At 52.8% G+C, this 26,382-nt stretch overlaps 1 protein-coding gene and 1 long non-coding RNA gene across 2 annotated transcripts in view; one reads left to right on the top strand and one right to left on the bottom strand.

Annotated features, from left to right (window-relative positions):
• Positions 1-2,011: 2,011 nt before the first annotated feature.
• On the bottom strand, positions 2,012-5,186 carry TPBGL (trophoblast glycoprotein like). Its single transcript, XM_033119910.1, has one exon. The coding sequence runs from the start codon at positions 4,729-4,731 to the stop codon at positions 3,562-3,564; it is 1,170 nt and encodes a 389-aa protein (XP_032975801.1). The 5' UTR covers positions 4,732-5,186; the 3' UTR covers positions 2,012-3,561.
• Positions 5,187-11,142: 5,956 nt separating this feature from the next.
• The window catches only part of LOC117030136 (uncharacterized), a 32,944-nt gene continuing 17,704 nt past the window's right edge, over positions 11,143-26,382 (top strand). The window contains exon 1 of the long non-coding RNA XR_004424330.1: positions 11,143-11,261. This is a non-coding gene — a long non-coding RNA (uncharacterized LOC117030136). The remainder of the gene's footprint in view (positions 11,262-26,382) is intronic.

The raw sequence follows: 26,382 nt of genomic DNA, 5'->3' as shown, positions 1-26,382 counted from the left end.
ATGAGGCCTGGCACAAAAAAGATGGGCAGAAGGAAGTAACAAGTAAGAGGCACCATGCAGCTCTCCTGTCCCACATATCCCACCTCTCCATTTCCCTGATTTCTCCTGAGGGCAGAGGTCGTCCCTCTTGTGCTTCCCAGTGGAGAATGTGGGGAACACAGACTGTCTCACCCACATTCATCCTCCTACTACCCCAGACATGAAAGGTCTTCTGCAATTCCTGGACTAACAAGATCTTCCTGCCTCCTGGCCTTTGCACAAGCTGATACTTCTGATCTTCCTGTGTTCTGCAAACTCCTACTCATCCTTCAAAACCTCACTCAAATGTGACTTCCTGTAAGAAGTCTCTATGGGTGGGGTCAGGGATCCCTGAGTTTTCAGTTTCCTGGGACTTCTTTTCTTTAGACCTTGATTAAATATGGCTCTTCCCCTGGGTCACTAGCTTCTCTGAGACGGGCAAAGTTGTATTCCGTAGAGGCTGAAAGAATGGCTGGATGTGCAGAGGAGGCAAGGCTGAGGGCCCTGGGGATCTACTGAGAGTCCCATAAGGACAAAGGCCACTAACAGGCTGCAAGAAGGGTGGCAGCCCAGAGACATTTAGTGGGCACTAAAGGTAAATATCAGCTGGCACACATCAGGCACTCAGCTAGTTGGTTTTTATCTTGATTTGATACTTAACTTAGCAGCTCTCACATTAAACCCTCAAAGATTTTTGCTGACAATGAACCCACAGCTAACAGCATGTTTTATTTGCCAGGACTTATTGCAGTCTTTGGCTACATCATCAGAGGGCACATCTTCAGAACTGGGGAGGTGACCTGTTAGGGACAGTTCTCTGTGTTAGAGACACTATCCCTTGGAGGATTGGTGGAGCGCCCTTTGAAGGTCATTGATAGATGGAAATGCTTTGAGAGAATTCAACCCCTTCTCATGAGGCATGACTGGGAGAAGGGGTAGGGAATTTACTGCGAAAAATTTGCACTGCCTCCGACTCTGAAAAGAGCTGTCCTAGGGTGAGGTGCGCTCCTGGCCTCAAGGTAAAGCTGGGTCTGGGAGGCAGATTCCTTTGGCACTGAAAGGGATGCTCCCAGGAGAGGAGGGAGTGAGCACCTCCGCAAGAGAGGGTGCTCGTTATTGAGATGGTTTAGGAGATGGCTTCCACATTACCTCTGAGGTCCTTTTTAATGTTTAGAAAGCACAAATTCTAGGATTATGCGGCCCTAAGGTTCTAAAATGCCACAATTCTGGACTTCTGCCATATGGTTCTAGGGCTCTGAGACCCTGAAGGGAAAACAACCCAGCCTGGGGACCTTGAGGCAGGACATAAGTCTTACCCCGGCCCTACTGGCCCAGAACCCACCTGCCTCCTTGCTCCACATATCTCAAGTGGACATTTTATCCACACCCCTACCTCTAGGCTGCTTCTCCTTTCAGCCTCTCACACACCCAAGGGGCAGTTCTTACCCCTTGAGGAGAGCTAGGAGAGCATGGCGTGACAAAGGACATAGGGAAGGATCAGGTAATTTGTCAGAGGGGATGATGCTAAAACAGCCAGCAATGATCCCCCCTCTTTCCTGTCTGAATTAACTGCTTCAATTCTCTGTGGCTGGATTTCCTCCCTGGTCGCCTTGTCTGATGCTAGCGCTTGTCGGTCCGACTACATTTCCCCCACAGCCCCTATCCCCACCCCCATAAGGAGGAATGGAAGGATAAAAGGATGTAGAAGCGGTGAAGGATCCCACACTGGCCGTGGATAACCTCATCTCAGAGGATAAAAAGCAGACTGGTTTGGACAGTAATGCCATCCCAATGGGAAGTCTATGTGCCTAAATCCTGTTACACACGGCCGGAGCCCATTTCTTCTCACACAGTCTGGGAGAAGACACCAAGGGTCACTGCCTCACCTCAGGGCAGTCCAAAATGCCCTCCCAAGTATCCCCTTCCACCTCCTCCAATGCCCCAAGGTCAGCAGGAACGACATGGTACCACTTACAAGAGCAGAGTATCGGAGATTATTGCAGACTTTATAGAAAACTGCCCAAGGGACATCCAGATTTCGGGGATAGGTGTGGGAAGGCAGGCTTCCAGCCAGTATGTTGAAGAGGGTGGCTTCCTGTGTGTGGAGGCAGCGCAGGCCAACCATTCTGCCTGACCAAGGGGGTGGGAGTCAGGGAGAGGCAGCCCCCTCCCCACTCACCAATTGTGCTTTGGGATCATGCAGAAGGCAGGGCGCTGAGGCTCTGACCCTGAACAGGAGGGCTTGTGCCTGAGACAGAAGGCTAGACCCCCTTCCTCTTCCAGAAGGCATATGGGGGAGGAGGTACAGCAGCAAGGAAGCCTTAGGGGAGTAGAAGCACACGGGTGGGAAGGAGCATGTGGGCAGCAGCTTGCAGTCCTTCACAGTCCCCTCCCTCACCCTTCTGAGGCCATGATGGGCAGGTGACCCTGGTTCTGAGGCCTGATTTCACACCCCCAGGAATCTCCCTTCCCCATGGGGATCTGCCAGTATGGTGGGGTGTGTGTGTGTGGGGGGCACGTGCACCTATCTTGCGGGGCTGGAGAGCTCATCCTAGGAGATAAAAGGGGTGGGCACATCCCAGGGATGGATTCCTCACTGAACCCTGACCCAATGAGTGGCAAGGGTGGGTACTGAGTGCAAGCTATGGGTGTGGGGGGAATCAAGAGCCTAACACTTGGGCAGGGACATGAAACTCAGATGGGGATGAAGAGCTGCGGGTCTGAGATTGGGGATGAGCACTGAGTACTGGGGGATCAGAGCCCTGGTGGGAAAGGCTGAGGGTTGGCTCCACACTAAGGCTATAATGGGGTGTACCTGTCCCTGGATGGGAGAGACCAATGCAGCTGAGCCCCACGCCTAGGCCAAGAAAGCGAGGGTGGTGGGTGGTATGAAACACATCCTCAGATTGGGGGAGGGTTCCCAACCCTCAGAGCCCCGGGAGTGGGTCTCTATGCAGGATGAGAAAAAGAGGCTCGAAGTCCACAAAAACCTTCCTGTGGGAGTGCTCTGTTTCTGAGACCAGAAGGAGACGTGAGGGCCCAAGCCCTGGGAAGGGAGCTGAGGGCTCCAAGTTGGAGATGGGGGTCCGAGACATTAAGGGTGATGTTTCCCTCTGGGAGGTTAGGGCTCTAAGCACAAAGTGGTGGAGAGTCTCCAGGCTTTCAGGTTTTAGGACAAGGTTTCTGGGTGAGTCTTGAAAGGCGATGGTGGGAGGTGGGGAGGGGGGACTTTTGGTGGATCCAGAGAGGTGTGTCAGAGCCTGGGATGGGTGGGAAGGGTTTCTGGAATCAGAAGGGGGTGTCTCTGGGTCTTTGATGGTGAGAGCCTTCAGAAGCTGGGAAGAAGGGTACAGCTTGGGACCTGGGGCGAGGGGGGACGGCGGGGAGGAGGAATGATGCCATAATCCAAAGGTCTCAGGTCGGTCAGGGTCAGGTCTCAAAAGCCCCAAGCTCTCAAGTGTCTCATACCCACGGCTTCAGGCCAGGCAGCCCCAATAAGGTCATCAGCTGGCAGGGACACACCCAACCCCCAAAAGGCGATGCTCAGAGCCCTGAGCTCGGTGAGGTGGCGCGGGAGCCGGCTGGGGCGGCCGGGGTGGGTGCGCGGCGCGGGTCGGCGTCCTGCTCGTAGCGGTAGTGGTAGCCCTCCATCTGGTCCCGGCAGGCCTCGCGCAAGTTGCGCATCCAGCGCTGGATGCCGCGGCGGTTTAGGTAGAGCACCATGAGGAAGATGAGGCCGATGAGCGCCAGCACCAGCCCGAAGAACACATAGGAGGCTTCCAGCTCCGGGCCAGGGAGTTCCCCTTCTTCCCCGCGACCGTCGGCGTCGCGGTTGGCGCAGCGCAGCCTCGCCTCGTCCAGGTCCAGGAAAGGGCGGTCGTGCAGCGACCGCGGGGAAGCGCATCTTAGGCGCCGCGCATCGGGGACGCGCTCCGTAGCGTTGCGCAGCCAGGCCAGCAGGGGGCGCGCGGCACAGCCGCAGCGCAGGGGGTTGTCGGCGAGCAGCAGGCGCGGCGCGGGCGGGCCGCCATCGCGCTCGAGTGCGCGCAGCTCGTCGGGGCTCAGGCCCGCCAGAGCGTTGAGGCGCGCGTCCAGCTGTTCAAGGCGCGGCCGGCGCAGCGCGGCGGGAGGCAGGCGGCTCAGCGCGTTGCCTGCCAGGCCCAGGAGGCGCAGCTCGTCAAGCGGGCCGAGCGCGACGTCCAGTGCGGCCAGCAGTGCGGGGCCGCCCCGTGCCAGCGCGTGATTGAGCTGCAGCGAGCGCAGCGCCGGCAGCCCGCGGAAGGCGCCGCCGCCCAGGACGCGCAGCGGGTTGTGGCTCAGGTCGAGCGCCGCCAGGCTGGGCAGCCCGTCGAAGGCGCCGTCCTCCACCACCTCGATGTTGTTGTGCGTGAGGCGCAGCGCGGTCAGGAGAGGCAGGCGCACGGTGCCCGCCGCCGCCTCCTCCCCGTCCGCGTCCCCGCCGGCGAAGGCGGCAGCGCGCAGCACCGTCAGGTTGGCGCCCACGATGGTGAGGTTGCGCGCGTCGGGCGGCACGTCCCGCGGCGGCTGCCGGAGCTCGGCGCCCGACGCGCAGCGCAACAGCAGCTTGGGGCTGCCGAAGCAGTAGCACTGGAAGGGACAGGGCGCGGCGGGCCGGCTCAGCGCCGCTGCCACGAGCAGCAGCCCCGGTAGCAGCGGCCCCCTTGGCTCCAGCTGTCCCGCGCGCGGGGCCATCGCGGCTGCCCCCGCATTCAGCGCCCGGGTCGTCGCGCTCACCAGTGAGTTCGGAGCGCCTGGGGGGCGGGGAGGGGGACGGGTGGGGTAAGTTCTTGACGCGGAGAGGCTGGCAGTCGCGGTCGGTCTGTCCGCTGGCTCTAAAGTCCGAGAAGCCTTCACTTTCCTGGCTGGGGCGAGAGGGGTCTGGCGGGGAGCGGCGCCCCCCGCCCTGGTGCCCTCCTCGCCCTGTGCGCCGGCCTCCGGCTTCCGCGGCCGTTCCGGGCTCGGAGCCGAGTGGGCAGGGTTTGCCTCCCCCCACCCCGCCTCCTGGCCTCCTCCTCCGCCCCCAGCGGAGTCTCCGCGCCCTCCTCGCCAAGAGGCGGGGTGGGAGGCTCCGGAGAATCGGCTTTCGGCTGCAGCGCGTTCTCTTCCCCCCCTCTCCGGGGCTCCTGAGAAGTTTGGTTCTCCGAGGATCTGACTTGCTGCCCCCTCATCTCCCCCATCCCAAGTTTAAGCTGGTTCCTTCCTCCTCCCTCTCTGGCACGTGTGGGGCGGAGCCGGACCGGGAAGAGCAGGCAGGTGGGTCAGCACCACGAATCGATAATTTGGGGAGAGGACTTCAGCGTTCCCCCTACAAGCGCCGGCAGGGATGAGGGGTGCGCTGAGATAACTACTCATTTTCCAGCCTCTTCCTAATCTCTGTGATCCAGGAGAGGGCTGTGCTAGGAGAAACTGGAAAATCCCCAGCCTCGGCCCCCTTGCCTACAACCCCAGTTACTTTAGCCCTGGCTCGGGGATCACCTTTGCAAGTCCGGTGGGACTGGCGTTTTGTCGACCCCCATGCCGTGCCCACCCCCGGAAGTCAGCAATACCCCCTCCTCCTCCTCCCCCCCTCTCCCCTCCCTCCCCAACTCACGGGCTGCTACACCTGGAGTTCTTTCATCTGGTTTCCTCCACCAGGCTGGACTCCTCCACCAAACACTCCCAAGCTGTGGGAAGGGTGGGTGTGGTGGTGCAACTCTTTGCTGTCCCTTCGCCGGCACCCCAGCACCCCCCTAAGCTGTTCTACTGGATCTCAAGGTCCCTGGGGTTGATGGGCACCATCAGCTGCCCCTCCCCCCTCCAGGGTACCCCACCTAGAAGTGGTGAATGGGTGGAAGGGTTCGGGGAGCCAGTGGTTAGGAGAATAGGAGCAGATTTTGCAGCATGGAGTGGAGGGGGTCTTAGAGGGGGCCAGGGCTGAGCTGTTTATAGTTTTGTTTTGTTCTGGATTTTTCTTTTCTTTTTTTTTTCTTTTGGCAGAACTGGGAAGCTCCAGACCTGATTTAAAGAGACAGACTCCTGAGAAGGGAGCACTCCTGGCCTTGGCATGAATTATTCAGGCTGACACTTGATCCAGCAGGCCATTCTGGTATCAGCAGAGCTAGTTGGGATGGAGGCTCCCCCCACCTAAGAATCAGTCAGTCTCTTTCTCCTGAATTAGGGACGGTTGTTGGTTTGACTCCTTCCCTGAGGTTATATTTAACAGACCGACCGACAGATCAATACCACTTAAGGAGAAGCGGTAGACCCTGCAGTGGCTTGGGTCTCAGGCAAGGACCATTGTTAAGGACCAGGGCTTTTGATGCTGGGGCAGGGGCCTGGCCTCCCCTCCCCCTTCCCTCTCTCTCCCCTATCCCCGCTGTCACTCCCAGGTATTGGCAGATGAGAACAGCAACTTGCACACGCATGATTGAATGCGTCTGTACAGATGTACGTGTGAACACACACAGACTCATGCTCACTTGGGTGTGAATACACATGCATCAGGAGCTTGTGCAGGGTTCTAGGCAGGCTCAGACGTGCCTCATACAAATACGTGCAGGCTCATGCATGTGCACATTTGAATGCATCCTGGTATGTGCCCATGGATTCATAAGTACATTTATACTTGAATATTCACACTTCTGAGCCCGTGCAGTTCCTGGGTGCATTCTCGGAGGGGCAACCTTAGAGACCCCTGCATACGAGTACAAGCACGTGCATCCAGAGATTGGCCAACACTCTGAGTCCATTCCTGCCCTCCACCATGCCCTTGGTCCATGGAGGTGACAGGCTGTGGTGCTTTTTCTCATATGGACACAAATACTCAGACAGATGCCTTGGGGCTGGGCCCTCAGCTCCTGCACCACCCTCCCCCCCACCCCCCACCCTGGCCCACGTCAACTCCAAGCCCCAACGCTGACATCTCCCCCAGAGGGAGGCACTGACTCTTCTTCACTGTGTTTCTAGTGGACTAGCACAAGACAGTGTACAGTAAATGTTGCTAGATGAATGAAGGAGTGAAAAGGTCTCTGGCCTTCCTCTCCCCCTGAATGGAGCCCCTTTAGCCTCTAGCGTCTGAGGAATCACAGTCCAACTGTCAAGGCCAGAGCCCCGTCCCCAGTCCCTATGGTGGCTGGTTCCTGGTTGGCCAGTGGCCTCCTGCGAAAGGGCTGCAGGGTAGTAGGCAGCTTTAAGTGGTGGGGGGATGGGGGTAGGTGCTACACACCTCAATCGGGGAGAAGAGAGCCAAAGAGAACCTAGAATCATTTAGGTGCCAGAGCACAAGGCAGTGATCGCTTTATAAATGGGGAAACAGAGGCCAGAGGGTCAGAGACTTGCCCCAAAGCCAGTGGTTGTCAGGGCTTTGCCTGGAACTGTGGCCCCAGGGTCTTTGCCCAGGGCTTTGTCCAAGGTAGTGGCTGCAGCTGTGAGGGTTCTGAGCCACAGGGAAATCTCATCCAGACACAGAAGCTGAGACCAGGAACAGATACTAGCGTGGGTCTGGTGTGACCTTGGAACTTTCTCCACCCTTCTGAAGCTGTCAGCTTCTACTTCTGGAAAGTAGGTGGGCTTTTCAATTCCTCTCCTTCCTAGTCCTCTCAGAGGATAAAGGTAATGGAAAGGGCTTCAGAATAAGAAAAGCCATATCACCTGGCATCTAGGGACCTAGCACCTATCCTGCCATGCTTTTACCATCTGACTCTGGATGAGGCATTGCCCGTTTCTGGGACTAAATAGCTCCCATGTCTTTTGGCTGTGCTCCATCTTCTCCCCTCCCCAACACAGCAAATTCATGGTAGATAATAAAAGGAGTGAGTTGACACTCGCCGTCTCGCCGTATTCCTCTACCCAGCCTCCTTCCACCACCCGTCTTTGTGCAGGTGTTCCCTTATCTGTCCAGCTTCCCCTGGAGCCAAGTCTGTGAGCCATTTTGGGGTATCTGTTCTCTGGAGGAACAGCCCTGTCCATCTTAGGGCTGTCAGTGTTCAGCATGTAGTAGGTGTTCAATAAATGTATGTCGAATTGCATGGGAGGCTGTGTGTTTATTCTCTGGGGCGTCCAGTGGAAGTATCTTTGCTCAGATTGCTTGTCCCGCAAGGGTGCTCTTTCCCCTGGACAGTTTCTCCAGTCCAGCCCACTGCCCCCAGGGCTCAGCTTGAGTTCTGCCTCCTCAAGGAAGGCCTCATGGCTTCCTTCTCTCTCCTTTAGATTCCACTTAGTGATCAGAGGGCTAGAGCTCCCCTGAGCCCTTTGACTGTCGGCAATGGAGACTCAGGTCTGGTCTGATTCCCTGCGTTATCAGCACACAGCTCGGAGCTCAGCATGGAGGTGTCATCAGGAACATTCATTGAATGAAATAATGATTTAAAAATCTCTGGCTCGATCCTCCCCTCCCAGACTAGGTGAGGATTCCCCCATCTACACTTTACACCAGGAGAGAGCTGCCCAGAAAGGTGAAGTGCTTTTCCCTCAGGTTGCACAGCTGACTGGACCCGAGCCTGACGGGAGCTCAGGTTTCTTGCTCCTCTCCTTTGGCACAGCCCTCCACATCCCAGGCTGGCTCTCTGGGGAGTGTGACTGGGTCGGGTCCCAGGGGAACCTCTGGGCAAAGAGCTCAGGCCCTCAGGGTTTCCTTAGGATTCAGCACGTGAGTCACCCCAGCCCCACCCAAAGTTGCATTCCCTATGCCGGGTTGAAAGTCCCCCAGGTCAGCCACTCTGGACCCCAAGTTTTGAATTTATTATCCCATTGGACCCCCGAGCCCCTCTCAACTGTCCAAGGCTCTGTCCCCTCCCCTGCTCACCTTCACTAGGGCGCCTTTTCTCCCCACAAAGGCCCTGCCCTCTGTAAACTCCACGGAGCCTTGGTAGCGATCCGGGAGAGGTTTGGGGACTTCCTGAGGTTACCCAGCAGGTAGCCCCTTCCCCATCCTCTTCCAGCTACATTTTGTCCACCAGAAGGGTCTGTGTTACTGAAATCCTTGGGCACCTCTTTCTTTCCAGCTGTTTCCCTGTCTGCAAGAAGGTGTGTATAAACACAGGATAGGACAGTCTTGGAAGGCTTTTGAGTGATGTGCCCCTTGGCCTTTCAGGGATGGGGGTCACGGCGGGGAAGGTGATAGTGATTTGCCCAAGTTGGTGCCCTTGCCTTCCCAATGTGTGACCTTGAACTTGGCCCCATCCCGACTAGACGGTGGTAGGGTGGTCTGGGGTTCTCCTAAATCTGATGCCAGCAGCCTGTGATCCAGGGTCCCTTTATCCCAGCCCCTCCCTTTCCCTCCGCTCCTCCTTCCTCGCAGGCAAGCGGAGGAGCAGCCAGGAGCAGCTGGGCTGGGCTGACATGATGGAGTTCGGTCATTAGACAGTGGGGGAGGCCCCAGGTTCCTTCCTCTTACGTCGCTTCTGCACTGGCAGGAGGGGAAAACTCCACTGCCGACTTTGCTGTTCCCATTTTTCACTCTCCCGCCCCCCTCCACCAGGAGACTCAGGAAAATCCAGAGGCCCAAGATTCATTTTCTCCTTTGAGTCAGCAGAGGCCACAGTGCTTCTGGGGGGTGGACACTGGCTTTTCAATAACTCTCTGATATTTAATGCCGTGCTCCTCCACTCTGTGGCCTGGGCCTCTGAGGAAAGGTGAGAGTAAAAGCTGGTTGAGTCCTCTGAGAGTCGTAAGCGCTCCTGCCTCCAGCTCAACCCACCCCCACCCCCCACCCCAGACTTCCAGGTCATGGGGGAAAACCCGATTCCTTACTACTTTTACACAGTGCTTTACAGTTTTTAAGTGGTGCCACAGGCCGGGTTTGTTATACCCAGTTTAAAAAATTAGAAACTAAGATTTTTAGAAAAAGGAAGTGACTCTATCTGGCTTTTGGTCTTGGTCTGCTACTGGCTGTCTGTGTGACCATCAGCAGGTCCCTGTCCCTTTCTGGGCTTCTATTTCCTCACTCGTACTTCATGGTGGTTCAGCTGGTGGGTTGCCACTGGGCCCTCTAGCTATAAAGTTTCATGAATTGCTGCCCTGGTCTAGGTCTCCTCTCATAGAGCTACTTTTTGCCTCTACACTCCTGTTCTTGGGGAAGCTAAAGGGCAGAGCAGACGGAGGCTCAAGGCCAGGCAGGGGCTGGCCCCAGTGTAGACTCATTTGGGTCAGGAGCAGGAGTGAGTGGGGGAAAGGAGAAAGAACCGTTGTACTCTTTTCCTCTCTTCTCCAGCCCTCCCCTCCCTTCCTTCCTTTCTTTTGCAGGTAGAGGTCAGGACACACCAAGGAAATAACTTGTTTAAATCTTAGTTTCCTGAAAACTCAGGGTCTCAGCAGCTGTAGATGCAGTTTCAGAAGGTGGGAGCAAAGCCGTCCTCCTAAGAAGCTGTGCCAGGGTCAGGCTTCTGAAAATGGACATCAGTGGGCCCAGTTCTCCTGGCCTCACCATTGTCCTGTGTCATTTGGCAGACCAGGGTTGATGTCTCTTTTTGTTATATAAGAACACTGGGAGGGGTAAGAGCTATGCTTGGAGTCACCCCAGATTAAAGATGTGTGTTTTCTGATTCCCAACTTGGTGCTCGTGCCATTGCCCTCCTCCAGGCAGGAAGCTGGGGACTGAGGGATGGGGATGGGAGGGGGAGAGGCAGGGGGTTCCTGCTTAGACCGGGGAGTGACCTTAGTTTGCTTGATTTCCTGAGCATCCTCTTGGGTCCTCATGATCGTTCTCAGCTGTACCAAACCTACTTCTAGAATTACGGAATCTTGGATTCAAAATATTGAATTGTAAGAACCACAAGCTCAGAGAGCTATAGAACCATGGTCTGTTTGAATCAGAACATAAGACTCTACGGTGCTGGTAATATGAATGGTGGTGAATGAAACACTTAGAGCCTGCTGTAGGTTGTTACACAAATGCCCTGTCCCCCCATTACTGTGTTCCGTGATCTGTCCGTGGTGCTGAACGCCTTCATTTTCCTGGCCGCGATCTGCCTCTGAATGGCTATTTCCCAAGGGTAGGAATCATGGAATCCTTCCCATGTCTTTGAATTCAACCTCTCCCCTCCCCTCTCTCTTCTCCTTCCCTCCTTTCCCCTCCCTTTCTCTTCCCTCCCCTCCCCGGTCCTTCCCTCCCCTCTCATGTGTAGCAACCCATGCAGGCCTCTTAGAGGAAGAGACCAGAAATGAGCCGTCCCAGCTGAGGCCCTCTAGACCAGTTAGCACCCAGATAATCTTCCAGCTGCGTCCAGGTGCCTGAGTGACCCCAGGTAAGACCAGGAGAACTACCCATCTGACACAAGCCCAAATTGCTGACTCAGAATTGTGAACAGATAAAATGGTTGCAGTTTTAAGCCATTAAGTTACACAGCAGTAGATAACTGAGTCAGAGCCTTAGCATTAGAATTGCAGAGTCTTAGAGTCGTAGATTCCATATACCCTGCAATCACAGTCTCATAGATTCTAGGGACCAGAAACTGGAATCTTTGACACAGTAACTGAAGACTAGAAGGGTTCTGAGAACTTACTTTTTAACTCCCATATAGTGCTGCACTCTCCTTTAGTTCACAGACCAACTGACCCACTCACCCTCTTCCAAACCTGGAGCCCTCTCCCCTACCCCACAGGGTCCCTTATTCTTCAGTGTTCTGTCCTTATGTCACACAGCCTTTTTGTTCAATAGCTATTTCTCCTCCCTCAGCTGGCGTCTCAGTCCCTGTCTTAGGCTTTAGGAAGCTTTCCCACGTTGATCTACTTGCTCTGGTCTCAGGAGCTAAATGTGGACTCGGTGAAAATTTGTCTTGATATTTATCCCAGTTCCTGGCACAGCACTTGGCACAGAGTGGAGGTTAATGAACATATCTTGAGGAAAAACACCACCACCACAAAACTTCTCACTTTTCCCTGCCCTGTCCCCTCATTACTCGGTTCTGGGATCTGTCCGTGGTGCTGAACGTCTTTGTCTTCCTGGCCACTGTCTGCCTCTGAATGGCTGCTTCCCAAGGGTAGGAATCATGGAATCCTTCCCATGTCCTAGAATTCCATCCCATCACACCCCCATCTCTCATATATAAATCAGTGGCCTGGACTATTTAAAAGCAAACTATGTGGTGATGTATGCTAATGAAGTTTAGGTTCAGCTGTATGCATCAGAATGCCCAAAATAACAGTCTCTTAAATGATATAGAAATAGCTCTTTTTTTCTCTCATAAAAAGTCCAGAAGTAGCAGTCCAGAGTCTGAATGGTTTCTCCACAGTCATGAGAAACCAGCACTCCGATCAGCCTCCCCCTCTGCCTTCCCTCGTGTGTAGTCCTCATTCTTATGCTACAAAACAGCTGCTAGCGCACCAGCCATCACATCAGGTAGCAGATGGAAGCCAAGGATAAATAAGTGTCCACCTTCCCTTTATGGGCACTTCCCATAATTTCATTCAACACTTTCACTTACATGGCTACCTCTAGCTAGCTTCAAAGGGCCTGGGAAATAATAGTCTTTTAAGTGGGAGGCAATGTGCCAGCAAATAGTTGTGGTCCTTATTATTGAAGAAGAAGGCGAAATAGCTATTGAAAAATGACGAGAACCTTTGACATTAGTAACGGAACAGCAGTGTTGATGGTGACAGTCCCTGTGATATACTAGTTGTGGTGTCAATGGTGACGGGGAAAGAACGGTGGTGGTGCTAATGTTGGTAGAGGGGGTGATAATGGTAACGGTGGTGATGCTGATAAAGAAGGGGGTGACGGTGAGGGTGCTGATGGTAAAGCTGACGGTCAATATAAGCTCTGGTCCCGGATCACAGACTCACTCAAACATCAGTCTGGACCAGGAGAATACCAGATGAACCCAGAGACTGTAAGGTGTCTGGAGCTGGGAGCCTGCTCTAAGCCACCAGGGAGTGATTTCTGGTATCCCTGATGCTTTGCCATTTATCAGCCATGAGCCTTTCATCTTCTTGAGTCCAAGGCACCCCCAGCAGAGCATAAATCAGATTCTCCCCATTGAGGCTGAAAATAACTCTGGAATGAAAACTTAGGGCCTTAGGGAGATGAAGCAGGAAGGGCAATATTGGACTTTTTTTATTAGACAATAAACACCGAAGGAATTTGTTGTTACAGTCAAGGAAAGCTTTGCTGTGAAATGCACAGAGAAACACATGGACACATCGCCTCAGAAATAGAGACAAATGGTTGCAAAGACATGCAGACAGAGTTACAGATTTGCAGAAGGAAACAGGCCCACAGTTAGGGAGACCCACAGACGCACTCAGTCTCACAAGGAGGCACCAGGGTAACCCCTCCCCCCAAAGAGATGCAGGCCATCAGCCACCTCATTCCATAGGACAGCTCCCATGTTATTCCTGGGACCCACACACCGAAGGTACTGAAGAGCCAGAAATGACATTGGTAAGGGGGCTCAGAGCTCAGCAGCCGATCGGAGAAGCAGGCGGTCTGACTTTTGGTACCCCTCCCACCTGGAGGGAGATTGCACCAGTCACCATGGCCTGCCTCAGGACAGCCCAGGTTCTGCAGCTGAAGGGGAGCAGGCGGGTGGGACCTGGGTAGGAGGGGCTGTGTCCTTCAGGATGTCCCCCCCAGGGGCCCAAGGACACACCTGGAAACCATTAGCAGAGGAGCCAGCAGGCGCTGGCTCCAGGTGAGAAGGCGTGATGAGAACATGTGGCAGCCTCCTGCCCACTGGAGCTGGAGCATGGAGGACACCTTGGCCTACGTAGTTCCAGCATCACTCCCGCAGCACCCACCTAGAATGCAGAGGGAACCCCAGCGCCGGCCCTGGTGCTTTGGCTGGTTGGTGAACCCACCTCCAGTTCCCCTCCTGAATCTTGGACACCAGATTTCCCGATCTTCATAGTGACAGCCCTTTCCCCAGAAGGCTCCCTGTGAATCCTCTTCCCCCACTCCCTTCTCTCTCTGCTTCTGCTCAGAGCTCCTGTGTGACATTGTCCTGACCTACCTACCCTTTCCATTGATCTGTGTTCTTTGTAAGTGGCATCCCTGCCTGAGTCCCGTGACTGTGGCCCTCCTCTCTGCCCAGCTGGAGCAGCTTTATTTCACTGTGGTTTCAGTCCTTTCTTAGGGATTGAAGATGTTTGCATCCCACCTTGGGTCTCAGCCCACTCTGCTGGTAATCCTTGGCCACGGGACACATGACTGGCTCACTCCCCACTGCTGGAGTGCTGGAGCTCTCAGCACACGGAGAAGCCCCCAGAGAGCCCTGCTCTTTGCAGGCAGGCCATCCACTGCCACCAGCCTAGGCCTCGAGAACTAGAGGTTCTCTGCCACCCAAGAGCCTCTCTCTCCTACTAGCCTCATGTTGGCCGTTTACCAGGATGATCTAGTGCTGGTTTCCCCCAGTGGGTCAGGTTCTAGGTCCCTAGATTTCTCCAACTGTATTTCAAAATGGTAGAGAAAGCATTCGGCCTCAGGTGGGGTTGGGGTACCTTCCCCCAACTTAATAAGGGCGTGATCTCTCTGGGGATCTCTGAGCTCGTTCCTCTCTGGAAGGCCTGAGTGGGCGGGAAGACCCTGCAGACTGGCCCCAGCTTTAATTATTGGTTGCCCCACATGTTCCTGGACTTAGGACAGGACCCTCGGGACACATGGATAGACAGCAGCCTGGACGGTCAAGAAGCAGTTTCCTGTTGGGGCCACCCCAAACTCTGCGCCTCAGCAGCCCCCATGCTACACCCAGGATACAGAGTTCTCACCCACTCCTTAGTGTAGGGCCTGGCTGAGGCGGGGACTTCAGCTCGGCCCTGCCAGTGTGTCTCCAGCCCCACCCTGGGGAAGGAAAAAAGAAGCCAGTTGGAAGTCCAGAAAAGGAAAGGCTAAAAAGGAGCCCACAATCAGCCCTAATGAGCCATTGGGAGAGAGAAAAAGAGGTCAGAGGACTGAGTCTACATCTAAAAGAAAGCTCCTGGCAGGCAGAGCCATGGCTGGTTCGTGCCCCCACACCACCTAGCATGTGGCCTGGCCCCACGCAGGCCTGTCAGACCCTGGCCCTTAGCCCATCACCACCACAACCACCCTGCTAGGGGGGGCTCTATATCTACCCATAGACTCTGTCCTGGTCCTCTCCTCTGGAAGAGGCCGCTGGCTAGAGGAACAGAAGGCAGGCAGACTTCACAGCGTGCACTGTAGGCAGGGCACTGAGTGGAGAACTTTACATACATGATTGTATTTAATTCTCACAGGGGCCCTGAAATGGAGATACTTTGGCCCCCATTTTTTGGTAAAGAAGTGGACACTCAGGTTAAGTAGTTGACCGAAGATCACACAGCTTAAAAGGGGCCAAGTGGAGAGTCCAGCTCAGGCTGTGTGCTCTGCAGCCTGTGCTCTTGTTGCTACAAAATGAATGCTTGGAGGGCAGAACCCTGGCCTGTGTCACCTCTGTGCCCCCACCTCTGTGCTCGGCCTGGGGAGGGCCAGGCATGTGGCAAGTGCTGAGAGGAGCTGTAGAACTCAACAGGCAGGACAGGCAGAACCAGGGAAGGACATAAAGAGGGAGGCAGATAGAGGGGTGATGGAGGTACTGCAGAGACAGAGAGACAGATCACTCCCAGTCCCCGAGACGCCATGCAGGAGGCCTCTGGAGGGACTTTCCTGGGGCTGAGGACAATCTGGAATGAACACAACCTGTGCCCGGCCTGGGGGAAGCAGGGGAGGAAGGAGTGTGGGAATAGTGCCTTTCTTCTCCCCTCTGCCATTCCTCCTACCCCTCTACCCACCCCTGATGGCTGTAGAGTAAACAAAATGAAGAACCTTTAGCCCTTGCTGGAGCCAAGCCACCCCTGCTTAGCCTGGGCAGATCACCACCAGGCCAGCTGGGCTAGGACCAGATATGGTCCAGAGTGGGGTGGGGGGCTCTGAGAACGAGAGGACACGGTGGGCCTCAGGGCAGGTCCACTGTGGGCACAGTGCCCCTCCACACAAGTGTCCCTCACAAAGGAGAGAGGCAGCAGAATGGCGAGGGGGAGGGGAGCCTTTTTTGGCCCTGCCCGTGGGCACCCCAGTAGCAACCAGGGAGTGGGAGACACACAGTTTGGGTCAGGCAGACTTCCCATAGCAGCTGGTTCAGTCTTCATAACCACCATCCTGAAAGGTAGTGGTTTTCAGTCCTGATTTTAAAGATGAGGCAACTGAGGCACAGAGAGGGTAAGTCACTTGCTTAAAGTCACAAAGTGAGTAGGAGGACAGCTGGGATTCCAGCCCTGGCTGTTTGGCTCCAGGCCTGTTCTTAATCATCATGATCTCCTGAGAGAAGCAGCAAGAAGCTTGCCAGTCTGCACCCACCAGCAATTAGGGGCCCATTGGTATTGTGAAAAATGTCAGTGGAGTGTGTCTGATTGGACTCATCAGTGCCCAGCATGGGACACATGTGTTTTTTAAGATGGATCACCATTATCCTTGGCTGAAGAATTGCGTGGGGTTTTCTAATTACAAATTATTCCTGCTGGATTTCATTATGTTCCCTCTTGTACTGGCTTTCTGTGTTCTCAATAATCTTACAAAACTTTGAAAATCGTAGTCGGCCAAGCTTATTTTCTCGGTCTTAAAATATACAGCTTTTATTAAGATACAATGTTGTTATATTTTTAACAAGTGAATGTTTGACGCAGGATTAAAAGGAGACAGCAATTATTTGAATTTCACCATTTTACACTTACAATGAGTCAGAAGAGCAGGATGGAAATTTACCTTCCTAGGGAAAACGTTCCTTCAATCAGAAACCAAATTTCCTGCGGTAGAGGGAGGTTCTCATTAAGTGTTTTGAACTGTTTTCAACCAACAGCCAACTGTTGTAGGCAAGTAGCCTAGGTTAATTTGATCGTTTCTAAGGGAGACCTTTCAGAGAGGGCTGAAAATTCCTCAGATTTAACAGCACTAACAAACACAGCAGAAAAACATTGATTTATATCAATAAAACATGAAGAAGAAGAAAATGTAGCGATCACCAGGACCCACCATAGGTTTGCTTAAAGGAAGTCAGGCTAACTGCCCCTCTCTCCTCCTTTGGGAGAACCGAGAAACAGATCAGGGGGCTGTCAGAGTCCTGAGGATCTTGACTTTGAAAAGGCATTTGGAAGATCTTCCAAGGTATTTTATAGTAAGGTGAGGGGCAGAATCAAGTAGTGATAGTCTAGGGGAGTCCCTGGCTGCCTGGACTACCGGTGGAGAGTTGATAAGTGCATCAATGGCAGCCTGGGGGCAGCCAGGGGGGCAGACTCGAGCTCTGCTTGGGCCTTAGGCCTCCTGCTGACTTGCTCAGTCTGATGTGTTTTTGAAGGATTTGGATGAGGCCGAATAAAACATTTGTATTAAAATCTATAGGCAAGAGAGTGACTATATCAGATGGCAGAAGTGGGTTTCAAAATGATCTGGATTGACTTGACCTACAGGTGTCAACCATAGGTTCAAGTTCATGGAAGTAAATGTCAAGTCCTTATCAGGGCTCAAAGGTTGGGGCGGGAAGAGGGGAAAGAATTACTGGGCATACACTGTATATCATACCCTTTGCATGTGATAGCTCATTGAATTATGAAAACTCTTAGAGGAGGGTGGTGTTCTCATTTTATAGGGGAAGAGACTGAGGTCCTGAAAAGCTAAGCATTTGCTCAAGGTCACCAGTAGTAAGAGGGAGAGCTGAGATCAAAACTGGTCAGACTCAGAGGTCCACCTTCTCACAAATATGCAGGAGGGAGGAGACAGAGCTGAACAGTAGTTTATATAAAAAGAAAATAGAAACACTATTTATGTGACATTAGTCCCGAATTCTAACGCTGAGGCTTTTCTGAGCCTCTCCTTTGGGACCACCCTTCCACCAGGCTCGGGGGTGCAGAGATGAAAACAGCGCATGAGGAAGCTGAGCAGCTCTGGTCTAGGGAGAGAAACTGGCACAACAACAGGCTTCCTGTTTGAACAGGTACAAAGGTACGCCTTTGACAGGGCGTACCACCGAGTGGCATGGGAGCCCAGGGAAAACCGGGGCCTCCTGCTTTGGGGAGTCCCAGCAAACTACACAGAGGAGGCAGTGTCTGGCCCGAGGCCTGAGGATGGCTGGCTTGTCTGGGAGCCCAGGGAACACAGAGGTTGAGGGTCTAAGGGAAGCCCCAGCCTGAGCACTTCATTTCTGCCGCTCAGCGCTGAGCTCCATTATAAGTCCCAGAAGCGTCCAGGCTGAGGGAATGGGGAGGTTTGGCAACTCCCTACTCCCAGCCCCCAGTCGGGAAATGGAAGAAGACCGCAGGAGGAGACTGGGAGTTCTGAAAGGCGTCTGGGGCTGGAATCAGGGGCAAGCCTCCGGGAACGCTGGGAGGTTCCGGGACCGCAGGCTCCAGGATGCCAATGACTTTATAACCCCCGGCTGTGTCCCGCAGCTGTTCCTTCAAATGAGAAGGGCCAGAGGCTGGTGTTCCGAGGCAGGGAACACACAAAGAACAGATGTCATGGGAGTCGTTTGGAGGAGGAAAGGAGGGCAGCCCACGTCCTTGGCCCATAGGGGAGACAGTGCAATGAACATGTACAAAGGTCTCTGAAGTGGGGGACAAAACCAGGTGGGCTGGAGATGGAGGAGGGACCGCTGCCAGATACAGTTGGTGAGGTCCGCAAAGGGCGGGCCACACGGGTTCAAGATTTTCACCTTTATTCCAATGGCAAGGAGAAGCCACTGAAGGCCTTTAAGCAGAGAGGTGACAATTGTATTTGCATATTGGAAAGATCACCATCACTGCATGATTGGAGGAGGCGGAGTGTAAGAAGACAAATGAGACGCTGGGAGGAGTACAGGTGGAAGACGCTGGTGCCTGGGCTGGGTGGTGGGGTGGAGGTGGGGAGAAATGGTGGGTTTGTCATTCGGGGCTGGTGACAGGCCAGGTACAGGGCGAGTGGGAGGGCTGGCTCCTGAGTGTCTGGCTTATGGATGATGGGACCATTCACTGAGAGTGGGAAGACCAGGTGCAGGGTGGACAGAGAGGGTGAACTTGGCCTTGGTCCTGATGAGTTAGAGATGCGGAGATATCCAGGTGGTAATTGAAACTGCCTGCTTAGTCAGGGTCCCAGGGGCCCATTGTCTGCTATGGAAAGCAGTTCCTGACCCCCCCACCCTGCTCCAAGGCTGCCTCTGGGCTCCCATAGCTCCCCTGTTGCAGTGTGTGGGCAATGTCTGCCTCTCCCCTTAGAGGGCGAGCTCCTTGAGGACGGGACCACATGCATCTCTGCACTCCCAGAACCCAGCACTGGTCCTGGTACAGAGGAGGCACTGGTGGCAGTTTGGTCATTGATGCATGAACCAGCTCTCAGTGGAGTGGACTGCCATAGAAAGGAATGAGCTTCCTGCCCCAGAAGGCACGTGAGCAGGGACCCTGTGCCCTGTGGGGGAGTAGAGGAGATTCCTAGCAGATGTCCTCTGGGGACCCTCTCAGCCCTGGACTCTAGATTTCCAGGACCTGAGTCACCTCCCCTAGGGAGAAGGAACTGTCCTTTCCTCTTATCCCTGAGGGCAGGCTTTGGGCTGGGACTCTCTGTGGCCTCCTGAGAGGTTTATGGAGGCTGCACTGACCTCAGCAGAGGGCCCCTCCCCCACGAGCCTCTCAGCCCTGGAGCTGCCACCCAAGCGTAGACGCCTTGCTAGAGTTTAGCAGAAGCTGCTGAGGTGGCTTTGGCTTGAGCTACTAGGGCTGGCCGCCTGCCCTGCCCAGCCTCCTCGACCTCGGCCTTGGCCTGGGCCCTCCTTCCCCCGCCCCCCCAGCCGCCTCCACTCTGCCCCACTGCATCCCGTACTGCAGCAGCTTGGCCACTGCGGGAGCCAAAGCGAACCTCTGCCTGGAGTTTCTGAGGGCTTGGCAACAAGAGGGTGTACCTGGAAGGAGGAGGAGAGGGAGCAGATTGGTGAAGATGCTGAGAAGTGAAAGGAAAGGGGAGGAGCTGGGAAGGGGCTAACGAGACACAGATTGTCCCCACTGGGTTGGAAGACCTTCAGGATGATCTAGCTGCCTTGCTTTGCCCAGGAAGAAACTGAGAAGCAGGTTGGGGGGCTTGCCAGAGGATGCACAGGCCACAAGAAAACCTTCTTGTGCTTGAGGAGGTGGGGGAGGGGAGGGAGCATGGGCCCTGCAGGCCAGGGGCGGCCATGACAGTGACTGTCCCCTGGGGAGGAAGGGGTGGGGAGCTGTAGGGGTCCTGCAGAAGGCTCAGGAGTCCAGGTTGGCTGAGACTGATGTCTTCTTATATGAATCAGCCCCTACTCTCTCTCCACTTGTCTCCCCATCACACTGGGAGCTCCTGTAAACTAGGGACTGCCTCTTCCATCTGATTGAGACATTCGTAAGGCGGAGAATAGCCTAGAGTTGTCCTGAGATTGAGGACTAGCTCCCCCGCCAGACTGGGGCCCAGACAAGACCAAATGCGCTGTTTATCCATGGCACTCATCGTGGGGGCAGTGCAGGGCGGAGAGGGGACTGGGGGCTTGCAACTCAGACAAGGAGATGCAGAAGGCACCTCAGAGGGGCCTCGGTGTCACGTGATTGAGCAGCCCTGCCTTCATCACAAAGGGCAAGGTAAAACTTGAAGCCTGGGAAATAAGAGAGCAAACCAGCAGAGAAGAGGATTCCAGCCTCTGGAGCAGAATCCACAGTGTCGCAGGGTCTGGTAACATCCACATTGTTACAAGAGGTGAGCATGCTGAGTTGTTCCCACCCTGGCTCAGAGTGTTCGGCCTGAGATAAGTGTGACTGTGATCCATGCCAGCTATGCCAGCTCTGGCAGCAGACACTGCAAGGGACTGCCAGGCTGCCCCAGAAAACTCAGAACTACCTCGGCTTCCAAACCACTCTAGGACATGACTGTAGGTGTTTGAAAGGACCAAGATGTGGCACTACCATTTCTTTGCTAATATTTTTATGCTTAGTTTTAAAATACAACTGGTTTTACTTTTTTTCAGAGTGTGGTCACTATAGAAAATTTGAAAATTAGGAGTTGAAAGAAAAATAAATACACCCATAATCCCACGAGCCAGAGACTTTTTTGACGAATTTCCTTCTAGTCTTTTTTCTATGCATATTTTTCTCCATAATTGTATTAATAAGCTATAATCTTTAAAACTGTTTTACTTTATTTTTTCTTATGACTATCAAGGTAAAACATGCTCTTTGTTTTTAAAAAAGGAAAAGGAAAGTACAGAAAAACATTAAGAAGCCGAAAACAGTTACTCATAATCCCACTATCCCGTCAACCATTGTGTGAAGACATTGGAATATGTATTTCTACTTATTTTCCTGTGCCCCACAGTTTTTTTAAAAAAAACATGTTAAGAACCATAAGTACAAGTGCTCTGTGCTTACAATTTAGGAGAAAGCATAACGTATTTATAACAACAACAAAAACCCACCTGTATTTGAATCCTGGCTCCATCACTTTGGGAAAGTTACTCCACCACTGAAACCTCAATTTCCTCAGCTATGAAATGGGATTTACCATTATATAGTTAGAGAGTTGCTTTGCAGATTTGGGTGTATAAAACTCCTGGCCTTGCACCCAGAACTTAGTGAGTCCTCACTGAAGGTGCAATGGACAGTTGTCACATGTTTTGCAGCCTAATACTAATCCCTTGCTTTGTATTTTGAGTGAATCTCCCACTAGGAGAATCTTTATGGAAACTAGGGCCCCCCTTCCATTTCAAAGCCAAAGGAGGTCAGATACTCTCCCACTGCCACCACCTGGCAATTTTGCCCGCTGTACCTGGCTCAGGACTTCCATGCGACCATTAGTGAGGCTGGAAGGAAGATTTGTTAGGATTCATTTATGTTTCTGTCATGAGCAGTACACCTCTGGGTGTACAATGTGGTGACGTTCAAGGCTGTACTGGTGGAGCCATTGGGACCAGCTTTTCCTATGGTATGACCTTGGCCCTCCATCTGGCTGCCCACTCATTTGCTTCTCCAGCTTTCTTATCCATTCTGAGCTGCCTACTGGAATGGCCAATCATTTTTTTTCTGTTTTACTTAGTCTGAGTTTCTATTGCTTACAACCACAAAGGTTAGTCCCTAAATCTTTTCAACAGTAGAATAAATTTCAGGCACTAGCTTCAATTCCCAGCCAAAGTTTTCATGCGGACAAGTACTGGATGTGCTAGAAGTATTGTGCTTAATGCTGGCCTTTTGGACAAAGAACAAGGCGACCCTAGATGTGTGTCTCACTGCTCAATCCAGAGCCTACCTAGAGAGAAGAGGTACTCAGAATTGCTGCAGAAGAGAAGGAAGGGAGAGAGCAGGCAAGGAAGGGATTTCCACCTGCTCACTTCCTGCAGGCAGCTTGTGTGAGGTCTATTTGAACTCCTAAGGCTCCTTGGGTCTCCATCTGTGAATCCTGTGACGTGAGCAGCCTGAAACCGTTGCAGCTCATCTTCTTCCCCTCCCGTCTTTATGTGCTTTTGTGTTTCCCAGAGGGTGGCGTGTCCCAAGATAAAAACCCTGGGTGTCTCCCAAGACCCTTCCAGTCTACCTCGTAAATGTTCGGTCCGTGCTTTGCCTCCATCCCCAGGACACGAGCTCAGCCCATCACTATCTCTCATCTATCAGAATTTGCTCATGGGGACCTTGCTTGCCACAGGACTAGTCTTCAGGAGGTCACTTAAGTGGCAGAAGCAGGCCCCAGAAGCCAGCTTACCTTTGAGCAGCAAGATGGCTTGCCTGACTATCTCAGTCCTAAGGCAAGGGGCTGTGGGCAGGCCCAGCCAACAAGTGGAACTCCAGAGACCCAGCCAGAGCCGAATCCCACCCAGAGCCAGGCTGGGACTATCCAGCATGGCAAGGGGAAATATTTGTGTGTCCTTCTAGAACTCCCAGGGGGCAGGGCCTGAGTCTACTTCATCTCTGTTTCCCCTTCTCCCACTCGACCCCAGTTCCAGTGCAGGGTCTGGCCCGCTGTCTGTGCTCAGGCAGTGTGGATTAATCAGAGACTCGGGGATCATTGCCTCAGGCCTTTCTTGGCATGCCATCAAAAGTGAGACCTGGACCCTGCTACCTCTCCTGCCTCATAGCCTTCGTTCTTACCTTGTACTCTAGGCTCCATCAGCACCAACGCCTTCCCGGAATGCGTGCCAAACTTTTGTCATTGCCACACCTTTGGACATGCTGTTCCCGCTGCCCAAGGCCCTCCCTCAACCAGGTCAGCCCAATGAACTCCCACTAATCCGTCCTTCCTTTAAGGCTTCGTGAGTGCAAATTCTGCCACTCTGGGAAGCCTTCAGGAACTGGCTCCCGGAGGCTCCTTCATGGTGCCACGTCTGGGTCTGCCCCTGCAGGCTTGTTATACCACTTGGCACAGTGTGGTGGTACCCCCCCCCCACCCTCCAGGCAGCAGTTCTGAGGGAACTGGGTCTGTTTCTCTCTGTACCTCTAGTGCCTAGCCAGAACCTAGCACAAAGGGCAAACCAGGACGTTTCTCTCTCTGTCCACCCCCACCCCTTGGAGGCAGGAGATGCGGCTAGAGTTTGCAGGGCCTTGAATGCCAGACTAAGGAGAGAGGCTTGGCCAGATTTTAACTGTTGAATGATCCTGGTGGCTGGCCCCCTTCATTTGTCGAAAGAAGAGTGATTTAATTTGGTCCTCTCCAAGCCCAGAGAACACGGGGTTAGTTCTCAACAGGAAGGTGGAAGTTGGGCCTCTGCCTGGAGTCACTTCTGCCCCCTCCCCTGGTCTCCTTTTCCCCTTCTGTATTCACTCCCAAGTCCTGATGTCTCTCTCTAAAGGCCTGGCATCTGGGATCCATGCCCACTATTCAAGGGCCTTGTCCAAACCTCAACCCCCTGTTATGTAAGTGAATTATCCACTGTTCCCAACCAGCGCCAGCCAGCTCTCCTCCCTCTAATTGATTTAATCTTCTCATACCAGAGAGCTGGGCGGGGTTAGGGAAGACAGGTTGATCAGAAGCCAACACATCAGTGACGTAGGCTCATTACTTACAGGGAATCTAGGTCATGGATTGGCTCTGAGTGGCTCTAAATCTCCCCCTCCCCAACCATTTGTGTCTCTGAAAGAACATTTTCAGCTCCTCCTCATTCTTCAAACCCCAGTGCTACATGGAGAGAAAGTTGAGGGTCCCATAAGACTCTATTTGTCTCTCAAATCTCCCCAAACCCTCAGCTCTGGACAGAAATTCCTGGCATTCTGAGCCGAGCACAGGGCACAGCTAAACCTAATTTGTTGACAAAGAGATGAACAGATGATTTAATTTTGGGGTGGGAAGAGACCTCAGAGTTGCTTTTATTTACTTTCCATACCAAGCAAGTCCGCACTTTGCAGCTTCTCCGATGGAGTATGTCCAGCTCCTACGTACGTACCCCCAGCAATGCAGGGGGTCACTCCCCTCAGACAGTCCTCCGTTTGTGTTATGACCTTTCTCACAAGGGTCCAGGACATCAGCCATGTGCCTTCCGTTGGGACCAGATTTGCCTCTGGAAAGCTAGCCAGATCCCGAAACAGTGATTATCACCCCTGACTTTGCTCTTCTTCAGGCTGAACACCTGGGTTTTTCCACCAGTTCATTTGGTAGACTTCACAGATTCCTCCTCACTGTATCCCCTATGTGGCTCAGGCACAGATGGCATCATCCAAGACGCACAGACCACAACACAGGCTCCAGGACAGTGGAGCAGTGTGAACAGCTCAGGTCAGCCAGGGAGGGCCATCACCTTGTTTTGGACCTCTGGATCTTGATATTAGACTTCCATTGGTGCAGCCCAAAATTGCCTGAAATCTTTTGGGGCCTTGCCACATTTTTGACTCAGCTTAAACATAGAGTCAGGGAACCCCATAGTCATTTTTCTGACATTAGCCATGGAAATGATTTTTGTGATATTAGGAACATTTCCATGTTTCCTTCCCATAATTCCTCTTTTCATCTACCCCTACATTTATCTTTCCATACAATCAAGTAATTATCCATCCACTCATTCATCCCCAACAACTGTCTAACTAACATTTAATCTATCAGTTCATCAACTCCACTGTCCACCTCCACATCCTTCTATTCAGCTGTCCATAGGTTCACTCATGCACTCATTCACCTGTCCAGTTACCCACCTATCAACCAGCCCATTTACCCATTTATCCATTTTCTATCCATCTAGCTGATCATACACTTATCTCTCCATTCATCCGCTCACCCACCATACACCCATATATCCATTCACCAAACCACACATCCAACCCTTCATCTACTCTCTCTCCCAGTCACACATACATCTATATTCATCATCCATCCATCTAGCCATCCATCCATCCATCCATTTAATACTTATTGAGATTCTACTACATTTCAAATCTTGTGTTGAGTATTCTGAGTGATTCAAAGCTGAATAAAATACAAGCCCACCCCCCCTGCTTCAGGGAGGGGATGGGAGCCAAAAAGGCAGATGATGCTAAGTACTAAAAACAGAAACAAAGAAAATGCTTGGGGACTTAGAGGAGGGAGAAATTGCATCTGGATAAGGTTATGGATGCCTTCCCTCCAGACGAGACTTGTGGTTTGGGCCTTTATGGAACAGCAGTATTTGGATGTACATAGATGCATTAGAAGTAATTCCAAGTAGAAGAAATATTACATCAAAGATATAGAGAAAAGAATTCATATATCGTTCTTCATATCCTCTCCAAAGTGCATCGTACCGAGCTGGGCACACTTCAGTAACCTAATATATACTTGAGGATTGATATTTTCCCTTCTCTTCTCTGACAGAGGCACCCCTCAACACTTGATTGGGATAAGAGTTCACTCTTTCTCTTTGAGAAGATTCTACTAGATGGCCTTAGATAAGTCACAGAACCTTTCTGGACTTTTTTGAGTTTGAGGTTGTATCTCCGTTTCTATCAGGTGGTCCTTTCTCCCAGTTGTAATTATTTCTCCTATGCTCTCTGCTTTTTTTGTTGGCACAGGTGAATTCAATCCCAGATTCCTCAGCCCCATACCCAGGCAAAAGTCTGTAATGTGGATGAAGGGGGAAGCTCTGTGCAAGTGAATTAGCATTGAAGTAAAAGCCAGGAGCCATGAATTTAAATCCAGCTTTGCCATGAGCTTGCTGTGTGACCTCGGGCAAGTCTCTTTCCCTCTCTGTTTTAAAAGTTTCCATCCTCGCCACAGAATCTTAGCACTGAATATAGCATTTGAGATTGTCTAGTCCAACATCCTCATCTTACAAATGGAAAACTGACTCAAAAAGGACGTGTGACTTGCTCTAGATCATATCTAGATTAGTGGCAAAGCCGGAACTAAACTTCAAATTTCCTGACTTTCGATTCATGGTTTTCTTTATCCAGCTACCACGTTTAAGACTCCATTCACAGCCCCTGTTTTTCTCGGGGAGCGTTTTCTCTCCC

The sequence above is a fragment of the Rhinolophus ferrumequinum genome, chromosome 11 (assembly GCF_004115265.2).
Source record: "Rhinolophus ferrumequinum isolate MPI-CBG mRhiFer1 chromosome 11, mRhiFer1_v1.p, whole genome shotgun sequence".
NCBI lineage: Eukaryota > Metazoa > Chordata > Mammalia > Chiroptera > Rhinolophidae > Rhinolophus > Rhinolophus ferrumequinum.
This window is presented reverse-complemented; position numbering and strand designations above follow the sequence as displayed.